At 38.5% G+C, this 16,664-nt stretch overlaps 1 protein-coding gene across 2 annotated transcripts in view; it reads right to left on the bottom strand.

Annotated features, from left to right (window-relative positions):
- The window catches only part of DYM (dymeclin), a 622,931-nt gene that overhangs the window by 77,040 nt on the left and 529,227 nt on the right, over positions 1-16,664 (bottom strand). For both annotated transcript variants that reach the window (XM_069104416.1, XM_069104414.1), the window contains one exon: positions 2,734-2,847. In XM_069104416.1, coding sequence (XP_068960517.1) covers positions 2,734-2,847 — 114 coding nt within the window. The remainder of the gene's footprint in view (positions 1-2,733; positions 2,848-16,664) is intronic.

Here is a 16,664-nt window from a genome sequence, read left to right as displayed (position 1 = left end):
CAGCTTGGCGAGATGTGAGTGGTGACAGGACAGTGGGGCAAGGCAACTGAATGTAGAACAACACTGAACTGGCTCAGGAACCGAGCAAAAGCAAAGTGAAGGCAGAGTGTGGGGAATAACTGTGGGAGCACTGAGGGATGAAAGGACTGGAGACCATTGTGTAATGCCATGCGCAGAAGCTTCCCAGAACTGCGACTGTGAACAGCTTTGTTAAGGTTCTGATTACTCAGTATAGTGAGCACTCTATTCCATAACAAAAACAAAACATCCATGGAAAATCAAGGTACAGCATAATTCAGAATACAGCATTCACCATATTTCAGCTTATCATAGAAAATCATAATATAATATTCACAACATAGTCTCAAAGTAAAATAGTCACTCTTAAGTTAATTCAATCAGTCACTTATCAGTAGCATCAAAGTACACAGTCAAAGTCTTCCACTCTTGGGGCAAAGTCTTGATTAACTCAACCAGGCACTAATCAGTAAAAATAGTCAAAGTACTCAAAGTACAATCAGTTACTTATTCAGTAAAGTCTTACTAAGTATCATACACAAAATCCTCCACCCCTTAGGTCATTAGTAAACTATAATTCCATAATTACTCAGTACCCAAGGAGAGGTCTTTTCTTCATCTTGACTTGGGGCTTGTTCTCAGATTCCCTGGATCCCCTTCCACGGTCCCAGATTCTACCTGGATTCAATGGCAGACAGCTTCCAGTTCCTTGACCAGCTCCCTGGGCGGGTCCTGCTCCACACTGGCTTCACAGGGTCTGGTCCATGTCAGCTCCTTCACCATTTCTGCTCCAAGCAATTCAAGGCTCAACCAAGCCACAAACAAAGTCTCAGCATCCTGGTCATGCTTCAGTCACCTGGGCTCCTGGCTCCTGGGCTCCTAGCTCTGGATTCCGGGCTCCTGGCCTCTTGGCTCTGGGCTTCTGGGATCCTGTTCAGAAGAAGCTCCACCAAGACAAGTTTTCAGGACTCAGTTCTCTATTCTTCTATAGCTGTTCTGCCACCAGATCTCGGTCTTAAGGAAATTCTGACTGTGCTTCTCTGGGGCTTTTCTTATATACACAGTCTTAGCTACTTCACTTCCTTCAGCCAACTTCCTGTTACATCAGTAACAAGGGACAGGAGGTTCATATCTTCTGTTCCCCCAATCAGAGGCTTGATCAGTTACTAAGTGTTAAGTACCTGCTACTTTTGCCAAGATAAAGGGATCTTCAAATTCAAAATTGCATTACCATTACATTTGTAATGTCAAAAAATAGTTTTGAGAAGAGTGAAGCTCAGGAAGAGATGGAAGGGATAGGAAGTTATGGTTATATGGAAGAATTTCAGAGTTACTCAATGTGGAAGTGAAACATTTATGAGTGATGGTGAGATTAAAGGTATGATCATCTTGCTGAGGTGGAATGGAAGTATAAGGCACGGAAGTGGAGGAGTTTGATAAACTTGGAAGGGAGGGGACATGGACACGGACTATATTGATGCTTCTGGTCTTCAATCATCAATATCTTGTCACCTAACCACAGGTGTTTCCCAAGGCTCCATCCTGGGTCCTCTTCTCTCTTCTCCCTCTACTGTAGCCGCTATAGGTAATTCCCAGATCTATATAATTAGCCTCAGTCTCTCCCCTGAGCTTTAGTCAGAGACATTTCAATTTGTATGTGGGACATATCTCAAACTCAAAATGTCCAAAATCCACCACCAGTCTCCAAACTTCCCCATTTCTATCAGAGATGCCATCCATTTTTTGAGTCTCTCAGGTTTGTAACTATGATGTTATTCCCCCTTTCTCACCCCATCACCATAAGAATACAATCAGTTGCCAAATGTAATCATTTCTACTTTCACTTATCTCTTGCACCTGCCCATTCTTTCTACTATCACAACTGTCATCTTGGGCCAGGCCCTTACCATCTCTGGCTTACAATACTGCAATGGTCTCCAGATCATCCTGCTACCTTCAAGACTGTCCTTGCTACAATCCACCCTCCACACAGCTGCCCAAATGGTTTTCCTCAGGCAGAGATCTGAACATGTCTCTTTCCTATTCAACAAAAGCCTGTGGCTACCTCTTCCTTCTAGGATAAAATAGAAACTCCTCTGTCTGGCTTTTGGAGCACTTCATAACCTGGCCCCAAACGATTTTTCCAGTCTCTTTATATGTGACTCCTTTTCCTGTCCTTTATGGTCCAACTAAACTGACCTTCTCACTCTGTTCTTCACATAGAGCTCTCTATGCCCTGCCTCCATGTCTTTATATTTGTACACTGGCTTTCCTGCTGTTCCTCGCAGTCTCATAATATTCCAGCTCTGGACTATGCATTTTCACTGTCTCCTACACCTGGAATTCTCTCCCTCCTCAGCTCTAACTCCTGCCTTCTTGCAAAACTTAGAACAAATCTCGCCTTCTAGGAAAGGTCCTTCTCTTCCCACCCTCTGCCAGTGTCTTCCCTCTGAGCAACCTCGTCTTTGGTACTTTCTCGTGTGCAGATCGTTGTGTGCGCTGTCTCCCGGTTAGACTGTGAGCTCCCTGAGGGTAGCCATCGTTTTTGGGTTTTTTTTCCCTTTCTTTGTATCCCCAGCACTAAGCACAGTGCCTGGCCCATGGTAAGACCTTAATAAATGTCTGTTGACTGACAGAATAACTGCTCAAATACAAATATTTGCATAAATGGATCTGAACTATGTTCTAATTGACTTTTTCTTTGAAAGCCCTTACCCTCAGCCTGTCTTTCGGCAGTGCAACAGCTCCTTGCTTGATGATTTCCAGGACTCGCTCCACTGACAGCTCGGCTCCAGCCTGTTGCAATCGTGAGCTAAAGAAGGTGATCACCTGGAACAGAAAGCAATATTATTTAAACAAGTTGATGTAGGAAGCATCATTTCAGCAAACACAGCTCCACATTTAAAGGAAAGTGCTCTTTGCCTCATAACCCTAAAAGTACAGCTCTCTATGGGGCTAATGACTGCACCCTAGGTCTCCAGATTATTCCAACAATCGATCAATCAATCAATCAGCATTTATTAAATGCCTACCCCTCTGGTTTCTGTCCTCACTTGTTTGGCTCTCCCCATTTCATTTCCCCCAGAAGGTAGAAGGAGAAGCTAACCAACAGATGGGTCGGTTTAGTGGTTTAACAGTAATGCCAAGAAAAGGAGCAAAGGAACCCAATGGCTATAATTATGTTTTCAGAACTGGCTCTGAATTTTATTTTGCTTATTTATCTCCATCATCCACTTACATGACGAGTAGAGTTAATTCAGACTTCTGGCAGCCCACTTCTAGAGGGAAGCAGAACCATGCCAGAAGATGCTAACACAGTAGCATCCTCTAGGCAACAATAATTCTCTCTGACGTTTTCCAATATGTAACCTAACACAATGAAATCATTTTTAAACAAGTCTTTGAAAACAACAACTTTAATGTCATAATTACATCTTGGATGCCAAGTTTTGTTCAAGGGGAAACCAAAGACTTAGAAGGACTGGTCTATTAGGAAACACTAGATTTTAATGTGTGTGTTTATGCCTAAACAGATTTATTTGTGCTGTTTCAAGTTGAAAGTTTATTTAAAAAAAAGTTGCAGCATTATTTTAATTCTTCATATAAACCTATGCTAGAGTACGTACATAATTTCTTGCATATGTTTTCTTTCTAAAACTTAAAAAAAAGTCATTCTATTTTCAATATTAATTGTTCACTAGTAATTTTTCCACAACGCCATTCTAATGGAACAAGTGAACTGTATCCCATAAACTCTGTTGAACTGCTTTTGTTCTGGAAAGCCAAGAGACCCAGCTGGAGCCAGTAACCATTAACATAATTATGCCTCACAACTCCTCTGCAGTTAGTGAAAACAAAGGCAGCTGATGGCTCGATTACTTTTGATTTGGCTAAGTCATTCTTTTATCTTAAGCAATTTGCTAGCACTAGCTCCTCTGCAACGTGGGAGAGTGGTTTGTTTTGTCCACATAGCGCTGGTCTTTCAATGTGTGCCAGTCATTACTGTTTTCCCCCATTTACAATAAGATCCTTTGGGTATGATATATACTATATGGTCTAGGATCATATCCATGGGGTATAGGGGTATATCCTGCTATGAGAGGAGGTTGGCAAATTGTTTATGATTATAACTTAAAATAGAAGCGTAATATAGACGGAAGATAATATAATAATAAAAACTATCAAAATGGCATCTAAAATATTTAGGATTTCTTAACACCTCTTAAAAGCAAGAGTTTAATGATTAGTGTTAAGTTTATTTTGCATTTAATTTTTGTATATTTTAAAGGAGAATACCTGTGACATGGAACTAACCATTGCTTTTAAATGAACTGATGAGTTTCTCTCTGGGGGAAAAAAATGACACCTCTGCTCAAAACTATTCTATTTGAATATAGAGATTGAAAAGTGGACAATATGCCTGTCAAACACACACTTTTAAAGTTAAATATTATATTTGAAAGGTTTCTCTACATTTGAGGCTCAAACATGTAATCTCTATCTTTTTTTAGTATTTGCTTAAAAATTCTATATTTTCATTTCAGTTGCAGCAATCAAGTATGACTAATTCTATTTTTAATTACTTTAACTTTCTACAGAATGTTCTTGGTCTCTTTCAAATATTTAGGCAATAAAACTGGAATAAATCAAGATAGGTTTATTGTGGAATTCATACATAGACAGAAATGACTAAAATAAAATGGAAGAACATTAAATTACATTTTTGACAATTTTGATTTTACTGGGTCAAAAGATTACTGGCTCCACACCATAAGGAATTCTCATTCCTCCTACCAGAGCTATTGCATGGTAGATCAATTTACTCTAATGTGGTGATAGTCTTAAAATAAGATACTACAAGCATTCTTCTCTTTAAACATCTTTTAGGTATATTTTTTAAAGGTCAAATTCTGATTTACTTAACTGACATGCAACAGGCAGCAAAATGAATTATAATCAATATTTTCTTACTGAACAGATTTAGGGTGTTTTAGCATTTTTAGCTTAGCCAAAACATTTCGGATGGAGTAAAATTGTGAGATCAGGCTATATGTATCTTGCAGTTCCATTCATTCCAGGTCTTCAGCCCATTTTCCCCAACCAAACTAGATATTGTAGACAACAGTAATTTTAGTGATGATAACAACGGTGCTCCAGCTATTATCATTTGCCATAGCAACCATCAAAAGTGTTAAAGGAGATCAACACCCTTTTCCCCTAATCTCCACCCCCCCCCCCCATATTTGCGCAAGCTTTAGTCAAGAAAAGAAAAATTTTAAAGCAAAATCTATGGCTAAAACAAAAATGAACACTTTGTCAGTCTAACTCAAAGCCAACATTTCAAAGAAACATACTTTTCCACAGTGGGTGTTTTACAACCTTACTCTGCCTACCATATTTCAGAGCAGACCTTGGCTGCAACTCATGAAACCTAAGTACAGTACATTACCTTCAATTATCCTATTGGCTTTGAACAGTAATTGTCCAATGTCATGTTCTGATTAGTCAGTTGGACCTTTCGAGTAATGTCAAAGTCACATTTAACCCCCTGTCATGAAACCTGTGGATGACGTTCACCAGATCACAGATTTACAGAAATGTGACGCTCTGTGCTTTTCTGAGGAATGAGTACATAAGAGAGTTAGTACATGCCAGGCAAGCCCTCCCTCTTGGCTGGTAAAAGGTTATTCTCCCAAGAGAGGGTTGGGTGGTATGTATTTTAAACAATGGTAGAGGGGTTTAAAAAAAACGGGATACTTGTGAGAGAGATCACTATTTTTTTCTTTTGAAGGTCTCAAATTTCACTCAGCGGAAGTATTGAGCACCAACTCAACTGTAGCCACTGGACTGGTATGTGGAATTCCAAAGGTAGTAAAAGATAGTTCCTGTCCTCAACTATCTGATGGGGGTAGGGGGAGGAACTTGGTGTGGGGAGAAAGATGGGACACAACTCTGCATAAAGACGAAAATGATGATACACAAAGTAACATATATAACAGATAACAGCTGAGCACACTGATACACACCTTTACAAACTGAGGTACGTAAGAGCTAGAGTTGAAAGAAATGAGTTTGGTAATAAGGGTGATTTAATTTTACACATGTCACCACTGGGATTCTTTTCAGAGGAAATTCATGAAAAGCTGGCAGATAAAAACTGAGTAACACTGGTACTTATTGGCTCAATATACTAATGAAGGCCAGACACAAATTCCTTATTTTAAAAAAATGCTAAAGTTTGTACAAAATTTCTGTTGTTTATATTGCTCAAAATAGCAATGAATTTCAGTGTTACCATACTGAACATGCTTTAAACTTCAGTTTAATGTCATCCCTAAATTTTTGTCCACTAGCCTAAATTAAGCTAATAGGTTATTTTATATTCTTATTATCTTTACCTGAGGTCAGAACTTAGAGAATATCTATTTTGATCATGGCACAAATGGGAACTTCACAGAGTGGGGAAGAAATAGTCCCTATCCTTACAGGTTTGTAAATTAAGAGCACAATAAAGACATTATTCAATATAAGGTTCCTTTAAGAACCAATTTAGGAGAAGACAGGACTTTAATAGGGTTAAATAGGTTAAAAATAGGCCATTTTTTTTTTGGTAGCAGGAATGGAAAATCCCTCCATATTTCATAGATTAAACACAAAATCCAGAATTGGTACAATGGATTGAGTGATGGATTTGGGGTCAGAGGGCCTGGGTTCGAAATCCATGTGAGCTTGGGTCAAGTCACTTCACTTCTCTTGGCCCCAGTTTCCTCATCTGAAAGATGAGAGAATTAGAGATTAGATGGCCTCTAAGATCCCTTATAGCTCTGGAGCTGTGATCTTACAATACTAATTTTACCTGGAACAAAGAAACTAGTGCAGGGACCGAGGACAATATGCAATGTGAGTACTAATACTACTACTACCACTCATGCATCCAAAAATTTTTATCACTCAAGCAATTAATAAATATTTATTAAATGATTATTGTGTGCTAAGTACTGAGTTAGGTACAGGGAGGGCAAAAGACAAAAAAAGAAACGGTCCTTGTTTCTTGTATTCTATTGGGCAAGAGACATGTACACATATAAGTATGTACGAAGTAAACACATAAATACAAGATAATTTTGTAGGGGAAAGCACTAGCTGCTGGAAGAATCAGGAAAGGCCTTTTGTGGATGAGGATCCTCTTGCTAAGCTTTGAAGGAAACTTAAGTTTTCTAGGAGGCAGAGGTAAGGAGGACATGCATTCCAAGTCTAGTGGAAAGCCTGTGAAAAAGCATGGAGATGGGAGAGGGACTGAGAAACAGCTAAGAGCCCAGTTTGGCTAGACCGTGGAGTTTGTGGGAAGAAGTAAAATAACATCATAATGTCAAAAAGGTAGATTGGAGCCTGGTTGTGAAGTGCCTTAAATGCTAAACAGAGGCATTTGTATTTGGCCTTAGAAATAATACGGAACATGCCTAGAGTTTATCAGGTGGCAGAATTATATTAGGAGACCTATGCATTAGGAATGTCAATCTGACAGCTGAGTAGAGAATGAAGTAGAGTAGGGAGGTCAGTCAAGAGGCTATTACAATAGTCCAAGAAGAGGTGACATGGGCCTGAACTAGATGTGGCAGTGAGAGTAGACGGCAGGGGATGAATGCAAGATCTATTGGGGGTGCGGAAGAAACAAGAATTGACAAGTGAGAAACTGAAGCCCACTCTTTGGTTGTGTAACTGGTTGAATAGAGGGAAGGTAGTGTTCTCAATAGAAGCTGAGAAGTTCACAGGAGGGTGTGTTTGGGGGAAAGCTAATGGGATCTCTTTTGGACTTGCTGAATTTGAGATGCTGAAAGGCTTTCAAGTTTGTGATGTCTGAAAGGTAGTTGATAATGGTGGGCTGGAGGTGAGAGGAAAGACTGGGGTTGAATATACATAGATTTGGGATTCATTTGCAAAAGAGATGGTATTTGAACCCACTGGAGCTGATGACGCCATAGAGTGAGCACAGAGTTGACACCGCTACCTTACTATTTTTTTAAAAACAGTTTTCAAAGTGCTTTCATTTTATATTATCTAGGTGCAGTGGATTGCAGTACACACAGGCTTGGAGTTGGAGTCATAAGGCCTTTGTCCAAATCCTGGTTGGGACACTATTTGTTCGATTCAGTGTCTTTATCTGTAAAGGGCATCACAATGCCTTTACAACTTTCCTCACAAGTAAAGAACTTTGTAAATGATAAAATGCTATCTAAATAAGGTACATGAAGAACCAGGTGGTATTTTCTCTATCTTTGGTAAAAAGACTAAGACAGAGCCATATTAAGTGACTTGCTGGTCTCAAAGTTGGTGAATAGGAGGGTTAGGACTAGACCCCAGGTCTTCAGCTTTCCACTTCAATGCTCTTTCCATTGCTGCACGCCACCTCAGCAAGCCCCCTAACTATGTGGTAGGTAACAATAACATATGGATAAATACATTGGGTAGAGTGGCAGTGGAATATAGCAGAAAGAACACTGAACTTGGAGTCATGAAGACCTGAGTTTAAAGTCAAATTGCTGATACCTACTAGCTCTGTGACTCTGGGCAAACTGCTTAACTTTTCTGAGCCTCAGTTTCATCATCTGTAAAATGGGAAAATAATACAGTACTTTCCTCAAAGGGTTGTTGTAAGGCTCAAATGAGATAATATATTAGTAATATACTTTGAAAACTTTAAAGCACTATACAACTATTAGTTGCTAATACAATTATTTTAATTTCATTCTTAATCATTAAGAAATGGTAGTCCCCAAGGAATACATATTGAAGTCATCCCATCTGCAAATGGAAAAGACATAAAAAACAGGGGAGGCTGGGTGGTGCAGTGAACAGAGCACCAGCCCTGGAGTCAGGAGGACCTGAGTTCAAATACGGCCTCAGACACTTAAAACACACACACATACACACACACACACACACACACACACACACACACACACACACACTAGCTGTGTGACCTTGGTCAAATCGCTTAACTCCAATTGCTCTACCTTCCCCTCTCCAAAAAGCAAACAAAACAAAACCCAAACAAATACATAAAAAACATCATCAAGTTTACACCACATGAAAGAAGCTACAACTTGGGAAATAAAATGTAGGCTTACCCTCCATATTAAATTTAGAAGTAGAATGTAAATTTAGTTTGAAAGCCTGGCTTTTCTTCCCTGACCTGATATACTCTATAGTCTTTTTGTATGTAGTAAAATGAAATATTTCAAATGTTATCTGATATGGTATATGTGTTTTTTAAGATAGGGAGTGGACCTGTGATTTCACTGGCATAGGAAACTCCCATATTAAAAAGCTCACTCTACAATTATACAATTCTTTAAAAAGATAAACATTCAAAAACCATTTTCCTTGAAGGATGAGATACAGTTTGAAGTCACAAGATTCTTCAAATAAAGGGGCTGACAAAGATTCCTTTAAAGTATCTGTAACTTGTAGGCTGAACAATTAATTAGTATACTATCTGTTGTAGGACTTTAGTATTTCTTTAATATTATTCTGTAAGGTAGACTATTAATAAAACAACTCTGAAAAATTAACTTTCTTATTTTTACTTACCAGTACCTATTTATCTAATAATTTATAAAATATACCATGCTTAAAAGCAGTAAACCTCTGAATCTTTAAAAACATTATGCATGATAATAAATTTTTTGTTAATAAGATTTAGTTAATAACTTTTAGTTAATAAGATTTCATTGTAGAATATTTTGCCTCCATTGCTCTTCAACCTTGCTGCAGGATTCAGTTAGGTACTGAGATAATCTACCAACTTTCCCATCCTGAGATAGATAGGAAGGAGATAAAAACTGTCCATTAGCAACATATTGGCCTCTATCTAATACTCATTGAACAGCACTTGTGTACAGTGTACAGAACAGGATAAACCTGGTTCTTATCCACAGGCTGCTTTATCGGTGATAACTTGCAAGTCCTAATCATTCTGCAGAATGGCATTGCTACAGGCTGGACACCAAGAATGACAACAGTGAAAGCTGGAGTCAAGGTTAGTTAGAAAATAAATGCAGGGGCGGCCAGGTGGCTCAGCAAGTAAGAGCACCAGCCCCAGTATTGGAATGACCTGGGGATCAAATCTGGGCTCAGATACTTAGCACCACACCCAGAAATAACTGGCTGTGTAACCTTGAGCAAGTCACTTTTTACCCCAATTGCTTTAAAAAAAAAAAGAAATGCAGATTTTTCGTGTCTGATTCTTTCAAAAGGAATTAAAAATACTCCAACATTAGTCTCTGCATTACTGAATGTCTTTTCTAGAAATATCAACTCTCAACTTCCAGTCAGCTAAAAATAATGGAAGACTTATGGCCTCCTTTTTTACCCACACTTTTCAAAGTTGGGTCTGTGGAGGAAGAAAATAGCCAAGGGGAACAAAAGCAAACATTTCAGGGTTGTTTTGAGGTAGAAGAAAGTGAGGAAGATGAAGGATGAGAAAGAAAAAAGATGATTGGAAATATGTTAAAGAAAGGTAAATATTAATAGGAAATTTTAGTGTACTGGATGTTATATGTGCTTACTTATCTATTTTAGGCATCCAGAAATAATTGCTGAATTTTTAAAGAACCTAAGGCAGTTGATTTATTGACTTTTTCCAAATTAATACTTTTTGATAGCAATATCTAATAAAACATGCAAGAACTTATTGACAAGGGTTTTAACAACTTAACCCAAAATTAGGCAGAATAGATGAAGATAAGGAAGAACTTTTCTGAATTGACTTATGCAAGAAAAAGTTGGCTATGTGGAGAATGGATGGTGTTAGGATATAAGTGGGAGATACAGGTAGAACTGATAGAAATGAAGAAAAATAATATAATCTGAAGTATAAGAAAATAAGGTAACATTTCAAAAATCTTGGTTGTCCAGGAGGACGCATAGTGAGTAATTTTTAGTTTCTGATTGCCAGGAGCACAGGAAAAAACTCATATATATATATATATATAAATATATGGTAATCTTCAGGTCATACCAAGTAAATAATTTTTTTATATGACCCCTTGAGACACCTGGAAATAGTAAGAACATGAAAGCTATAGGATTCTCCTTCTTATACTGTTAAGCTGGCATTATAGTCTAACACAAAATAATATATCTAAAGTGCTTTGCAAACTTTAAAACACTCTATAAGTGTTATCTGTTGTTATTATGAACTTATTTCATAAGAGAGCTGGAAGAAGTAATCACCACATATAACAAGCATAGAGATACGTGGATGAAAGTGCTAGACAGAAAAATAGAAGGGTATGTTTATGATCAGAAGGAGTACACCAAACTGCATACGTCCCTAAGAGATGAAGCCCTGGGTCTCGAGTCAGGAAGACTTCAGTTAAAATCCTGCCCTGGACACGTACTAGTTGTGTGATCTTGGGCAAGTCACTTAGCTTCTGTTTGCTTCAATTTCCTCAACTGTAAAATAGAGATCTTAATAGTAACAACCTCCCAGAGTTATTGTGAAGACCAAATGGGATATCTGTAAAATGCTTAACACAATGTGCCTGGCACACAGTAGGTGCTAAATAAATGCTTGCTTTCTTTCCCTTTATTTCAACTCTGACCTTCCTTGACTTACTTACTCTCGACTTACTATCTTCATCTTAAAAGGACAGAATTTTTATAGTTCTTTTAAAATTTTCTAGCAAATAGTTCCCTAAAAGTCTAACAATAGCAACAACAGTAATAACTCATACTACATAATTATTTAAGTTTCCCCCACAAAGTCTTACTCTGATCTTTCATTGTAGTGTGGATGTGACTCTGACTTCTTGAAGGCTATGACAGCTGAAAAGCTCTGGGAGCTTCTTTCTTGCTGTAAAGGTGTGGAGTGTATCTCATCACAGACTCCACTGGCTTTCTGAAGACCAGTCTAGCTCAGTGTGAAGAGGCTCAGGAGAAGGAGGCTGGTCATTTAGTGATCAAGTATTTGGTCCTGTCAACCCATGAAACAAGTAGAAGTACAGAATGGCCTTTATTCTTCTTTATCCCTTACCTCTTATACAGAATTTGTGGCAGAGGGTGACGAAGAGCATAGTTTTTAGATTTGTTTTTATTTTTATTTTTTTGCTTTTTGGAGGGCAGTTGGGGTTAAGTGACTTGCCCGAGGTCACACAGCTATTTTTTTGTGTTAAGTGTCTGAGGCTGGATTTGAACTCAGGTCCTCTTGATTCCAGGGCCGATGCTCTATTCCCTAGCTGCCCCCTTTAGATTTGTTTTTAGCAGTAACTTAGCTGTTGGTACTATAAATGTGAGATCCTTGTCCAATGATCAGTGAATGGACAGGACAGCAATAATAATTTATATAGTACCTTAAGGTTTGTAAAGTGCTCTACAAATATTATTTCATTTGATCTTCACACAACAACCCCATGAAATAGGTGCTATTATACCCATTTTACAAATGAGGAAACTGAGGAAGACAGAGGTTAAGTTACTTGCTCAAGGTTATACAGCTAGTAAGTGTCTAAGGCTAGATTTGAATTTAGATCTTTTTTTTTTTTTAAAGCAATTGGGGTTAAATAACTTGCTCAAGGTTACATGGCCAGCTATTATTATTTTTCTGTGGGTGCCGAGTATCTGAGGCCGGAACCGATCCCAGGTCTCCCAACGCTGGGGCTGGCGCTCTTACTCACTGCACCACCTGGCTGCCCCTAAGCAACTGGGGTTAAGTAACCTGCTCAAGGTTACACGGCCAGTTATTTTGTGTGGGTGTTAAGTATCTGACCCTGGAACCGAACCCAGATCTCCCGACTCTGGGGCTGGAGCTCTTACTCACTGTGCCACCTGGCTGCCCCTTGAATTTAGATCTTCTTGACCTTATGTCTAGCCCTTTATCTACCATACCACTTAGCAAACAATTGAAGTAATTGAATTGCATCAATTTTGACATTTTCAATTTAAATGAACCAGAAAACTAAAGGAAGATGCAGCTAAAGGGAAGGATGCTCACAAATTCTTCTTGGAGAGGCAAATAAAGGTATTGGCAAAACTGATTTTATTGCATGACCAAAGGCCATAGGAAACATCATTTTGTGGAACATATGGTAATTGCATATTGCAGGCCTCATTCTGATTACCTGCAAAAAGACCACTATGAACAAGATTTCAGCTCTCAAGAAAATAGAATTTGAGGAGCACCCAAAGGGCAACGAGGAAGTGCTTGGTGGGTGTGTCAGGCGGCCGCATGTGATGAATGAAGAATTATGTAGAGAAGTGGTCTAAAGGATGTCATCAAAAAAAATGTATACACACACACATATGACAAGTTGTTCACATGTGAGAACAAGTGATAAAGGCTTAGCATTTGCCACCAGCTACTTTGCTTGGTTTCAACTCCATCACCAACATCATCCCAAGATAAACTCAACCTTAGGAAGCTCATCATGGCGATTGCTTCAGTCTTGGTACTCATACCTCATCAGCATCCTGAGCTCTTCCTTTCTACCTGGAGGGTGGAGCAAAAAATTCCTCCCAGAACCTCTCTTTATAGAGGGCTCAGAATTTGAGCTCTCTCTTCTTTTAACGCCAGATGCTTTGCTCGTTTTTGACTCCATCATCATCACCATCATCACCACCAATATCCGCACTAATGAGATTATAGGTCCATCTCAGTAAAGTTTACAACGCACTTTCTTCACAACAACTCTGATACCTAAGTAGTGTGAGCATCACTATACCCATGAGAGGATATTTTAAATGCCAGAGTTTTTATTTTATCAAAATAAATTGATGAGAAAAGGAGGTCCCAGATTACTTTTTTAAATTAAAAAATTTTGATATCTTTTGTTTTTATATCACCTTTATTTCTCAATATGGTCGTCTTCCTTCCCTCCCCTGTGAATTATCCTTTGTAACAAAGAATTTTTTTAGAATAGAGAAAAAAAGCATTTCAGAAAAACTAACCAACATATCAACCAATTCAACAACACTATAATATGTAATATTCCACACCCATAATCTTCCACCTTTGCAAAGAAGGCAAGAAATTGTGTTTTCTCATAACTTTTTCAGGAACAAGTTTATCAAGTCTACTTTTAAAGTAGACTTTAGTAGTCAGTGACAACCTCCCTCCACAGGCCAGCTTAGGTTTAGATAACTCTCATTACTTACTGGCAAGTGCAAGAATCACTGATGTTCTTTTTAGCCCAAGTGACTTCAGAGATGAACAATTCACTCACATTTCAAATGAGGAGCTTGGGGTCTGTAATGTAATGTCAAGCAAAGGCAACTTCCCAAGGTTCAAAATACCAGCATAGGTGCTCTCCATTTTACTCAGTGACAAACCAAGAACAGAGAAGATCAAAACATGACATCATTCAAAATACAGCATTTACTAAGTGGTGATTAGATAATCTCTAAGTACTACCCCACCCCAGGACCTTCCAATCATTCAATCAATTACAAAGTCCCTCTTCTAAATACTACTCCACCCCTAGGCTGTACCTTCATTTAGTACATCACAAAACCCCTCTTCTCAAATGGAGATTAGTTTCCAAACATAAGTAAAGTACCTTCATTTGTTCAACCATAGAACACAAAAAGGTCAAAAGTTCCCCACCCCTGGATCACAATTGAATCTACCCCAGAGTTACATCAAGTTTAAGCACAGCACTTAATACCCAAATGGAGGTCTTTTCTTCATCTTGACAGAGGCAAGTTCTCAGCAATCTTAGTTCCTGGGGAGACAAGGCTTAGCAAGGCCACAAGATACATTGCCAGTCCCTTCATTAATTCATCCTCTGTCTGTAGAACAGTCCTAGAACCCCTGAAAACATTAGCAAAACCCTCTCCCAGGATTTCTGTAAACATACAACAAGAAAATCCTTCTTCAGGGCTTCTGAACCAACAGAAAGGTTCCCAGACCCCTGCAACAACAGCCTCCAGACCCCTGCAACAACAGCACTGTCCTTCACCAGTGGACAGTATTCACTCTCTGTCTGCAGGACAGTCTCAGGGCTTCTTAACCAAAAGCCAGGTTCCAGGACTTCTTCAACAACAGGACTGTCTTTCACCAGTGGACAAATCTGGCAAAACAACATCAAAACAGACAGACAAAGTACCAGCAAAACAGCCATGTCTCCTCAGTCCTTGGCAGCTCCGGGGGCAGGTCTCAAAAGTCCAGGGCGATTCAAAGTGGCCCCCAGCAATTCTCTCAGTCTCTCTCTGCCTCCAGGAGGTGCTGCTTCCAAAAAGTTCTTCTGCCTCTCTCTTGTCTCTCCAAATCTACCTCACCAGCTCCTCCCAGTTCAGGACTTTCTTTTTACATCAACAAGTCCATCCCACAGGTGGGATTAACAAGCTCTGGGTTTTAACACAATCAATTTGAAAACCAAGCCAATACAGGGGAATCTTTAATTGCCATTACTGTCACAGGGTCCGGAGGTGAAGCACCTTGTCCAAAGTCATTCCATAACTGATCTGTAAAGTCAGAATTAGAACCCAGCTCTCCTGACTCCTTATGTAGGCACACAGCAAGGGTAACTGACTGTTCAGAATCACATAACTAATAAGTGGCAGAGCTGGGATTCCAACCTCCCAACATAACAATAACAAATGGCGTGTCTGTTGTTGTCTGACACTTCAAAGGGCCAAACGGAAAAGGACCAGACTCATCACTGGGATAACTCTTTGTGACTCAGCCTATTAATTTAAACTATACTGACCTTCCTTGAAGTTGACATGTTGTAAGTAATGCTTAAGTCCTATTATAAAAAAATGTCAGAGTTCTTAATTCTAAAGCTGTAATATTTTCACCCATTTGTCCTACTTCATTTTAGAAAGGACAAAAATTGTCCTGAAATTCTTAGAGACGAGGTACAACATATACATACTGAAAATAATTTTTAGTTTATTGGAAGTGAGTTTAAAAATGGCAAAAATTATACAAATTATTGATCTACTTTGTTAGCTTTATTATTAGTATGACAGTCCAGTGTGAAACCATTTTCAATTTAGTAAAATTCATTTAACTAAATGACAATTGTTAAAGTGCATTAATTTCTGAAAAGGTTGAGTATTGTTAAAATGATCATTAAATCAAAAGAATATTTTGTAAAAATGGAAAAATCTCTAACATCCATAAGAACAGGCAAATATTTGTAGCCAAAAGAAAATGTGGGAAATGCAAGTCAACCAAACTATGGAAATTCATAAGACTTGAACTTTTTGCAGTTTAAAACAATTTGAAGAGGAATATTAAAATTGCTGCCTAGACCACCTAGCATACAGTTTCATGGCTTATCATTTTACCTTGACCTTTCTCAGTCATGAGCTATGAGAAGAGAATTTGGCAAGGTAGTATGGAAGTGAGAGAATGGTTTCAATTGATAAAGCAAGAAATTGTTTCTGAGAGACTTCTGGTAAATTACAAAACCAGTGTTTTTTCATTTGAAGGGAGGCAAAAAGGGTAGAGGTTACTTGATTTTCCTGTAAACCACAATTGTACTGGCTTAGAACTCAACCTTAATGTTGCACTAAGGAAATTTTCTGACCATCTCAAACAGACAACAAATGAGGCTGTTCATGCTTTGTTAATATGAATGAGAGGATATCTGCTTGAGACTTATGCACTCTAAAAAATCGGAGCTGAAATGAAAAGTTTT

This window comes from Petaurus breviceps, unplaced genomic scaffold, assembly GCF_028583685.1.
Source record: "Petaurus breviceps papuanus isolate PSGF00001 unplaced genomic scaffold, PetGlider_PUasm1.0 131, whole genome shotgun sequence".
Taxonomy (NCBI): domain Eukaryota; kingdom Metazoa; phylum Chordata; class Mammalia; order Diprotodontia; family Petauridae; genus Petaurus; species Petaurus breviceps.
Note: the sequence above shows the minus strand (reverse complement) of the source record. Positions and strands in the feature narration are given on the sequence as shown.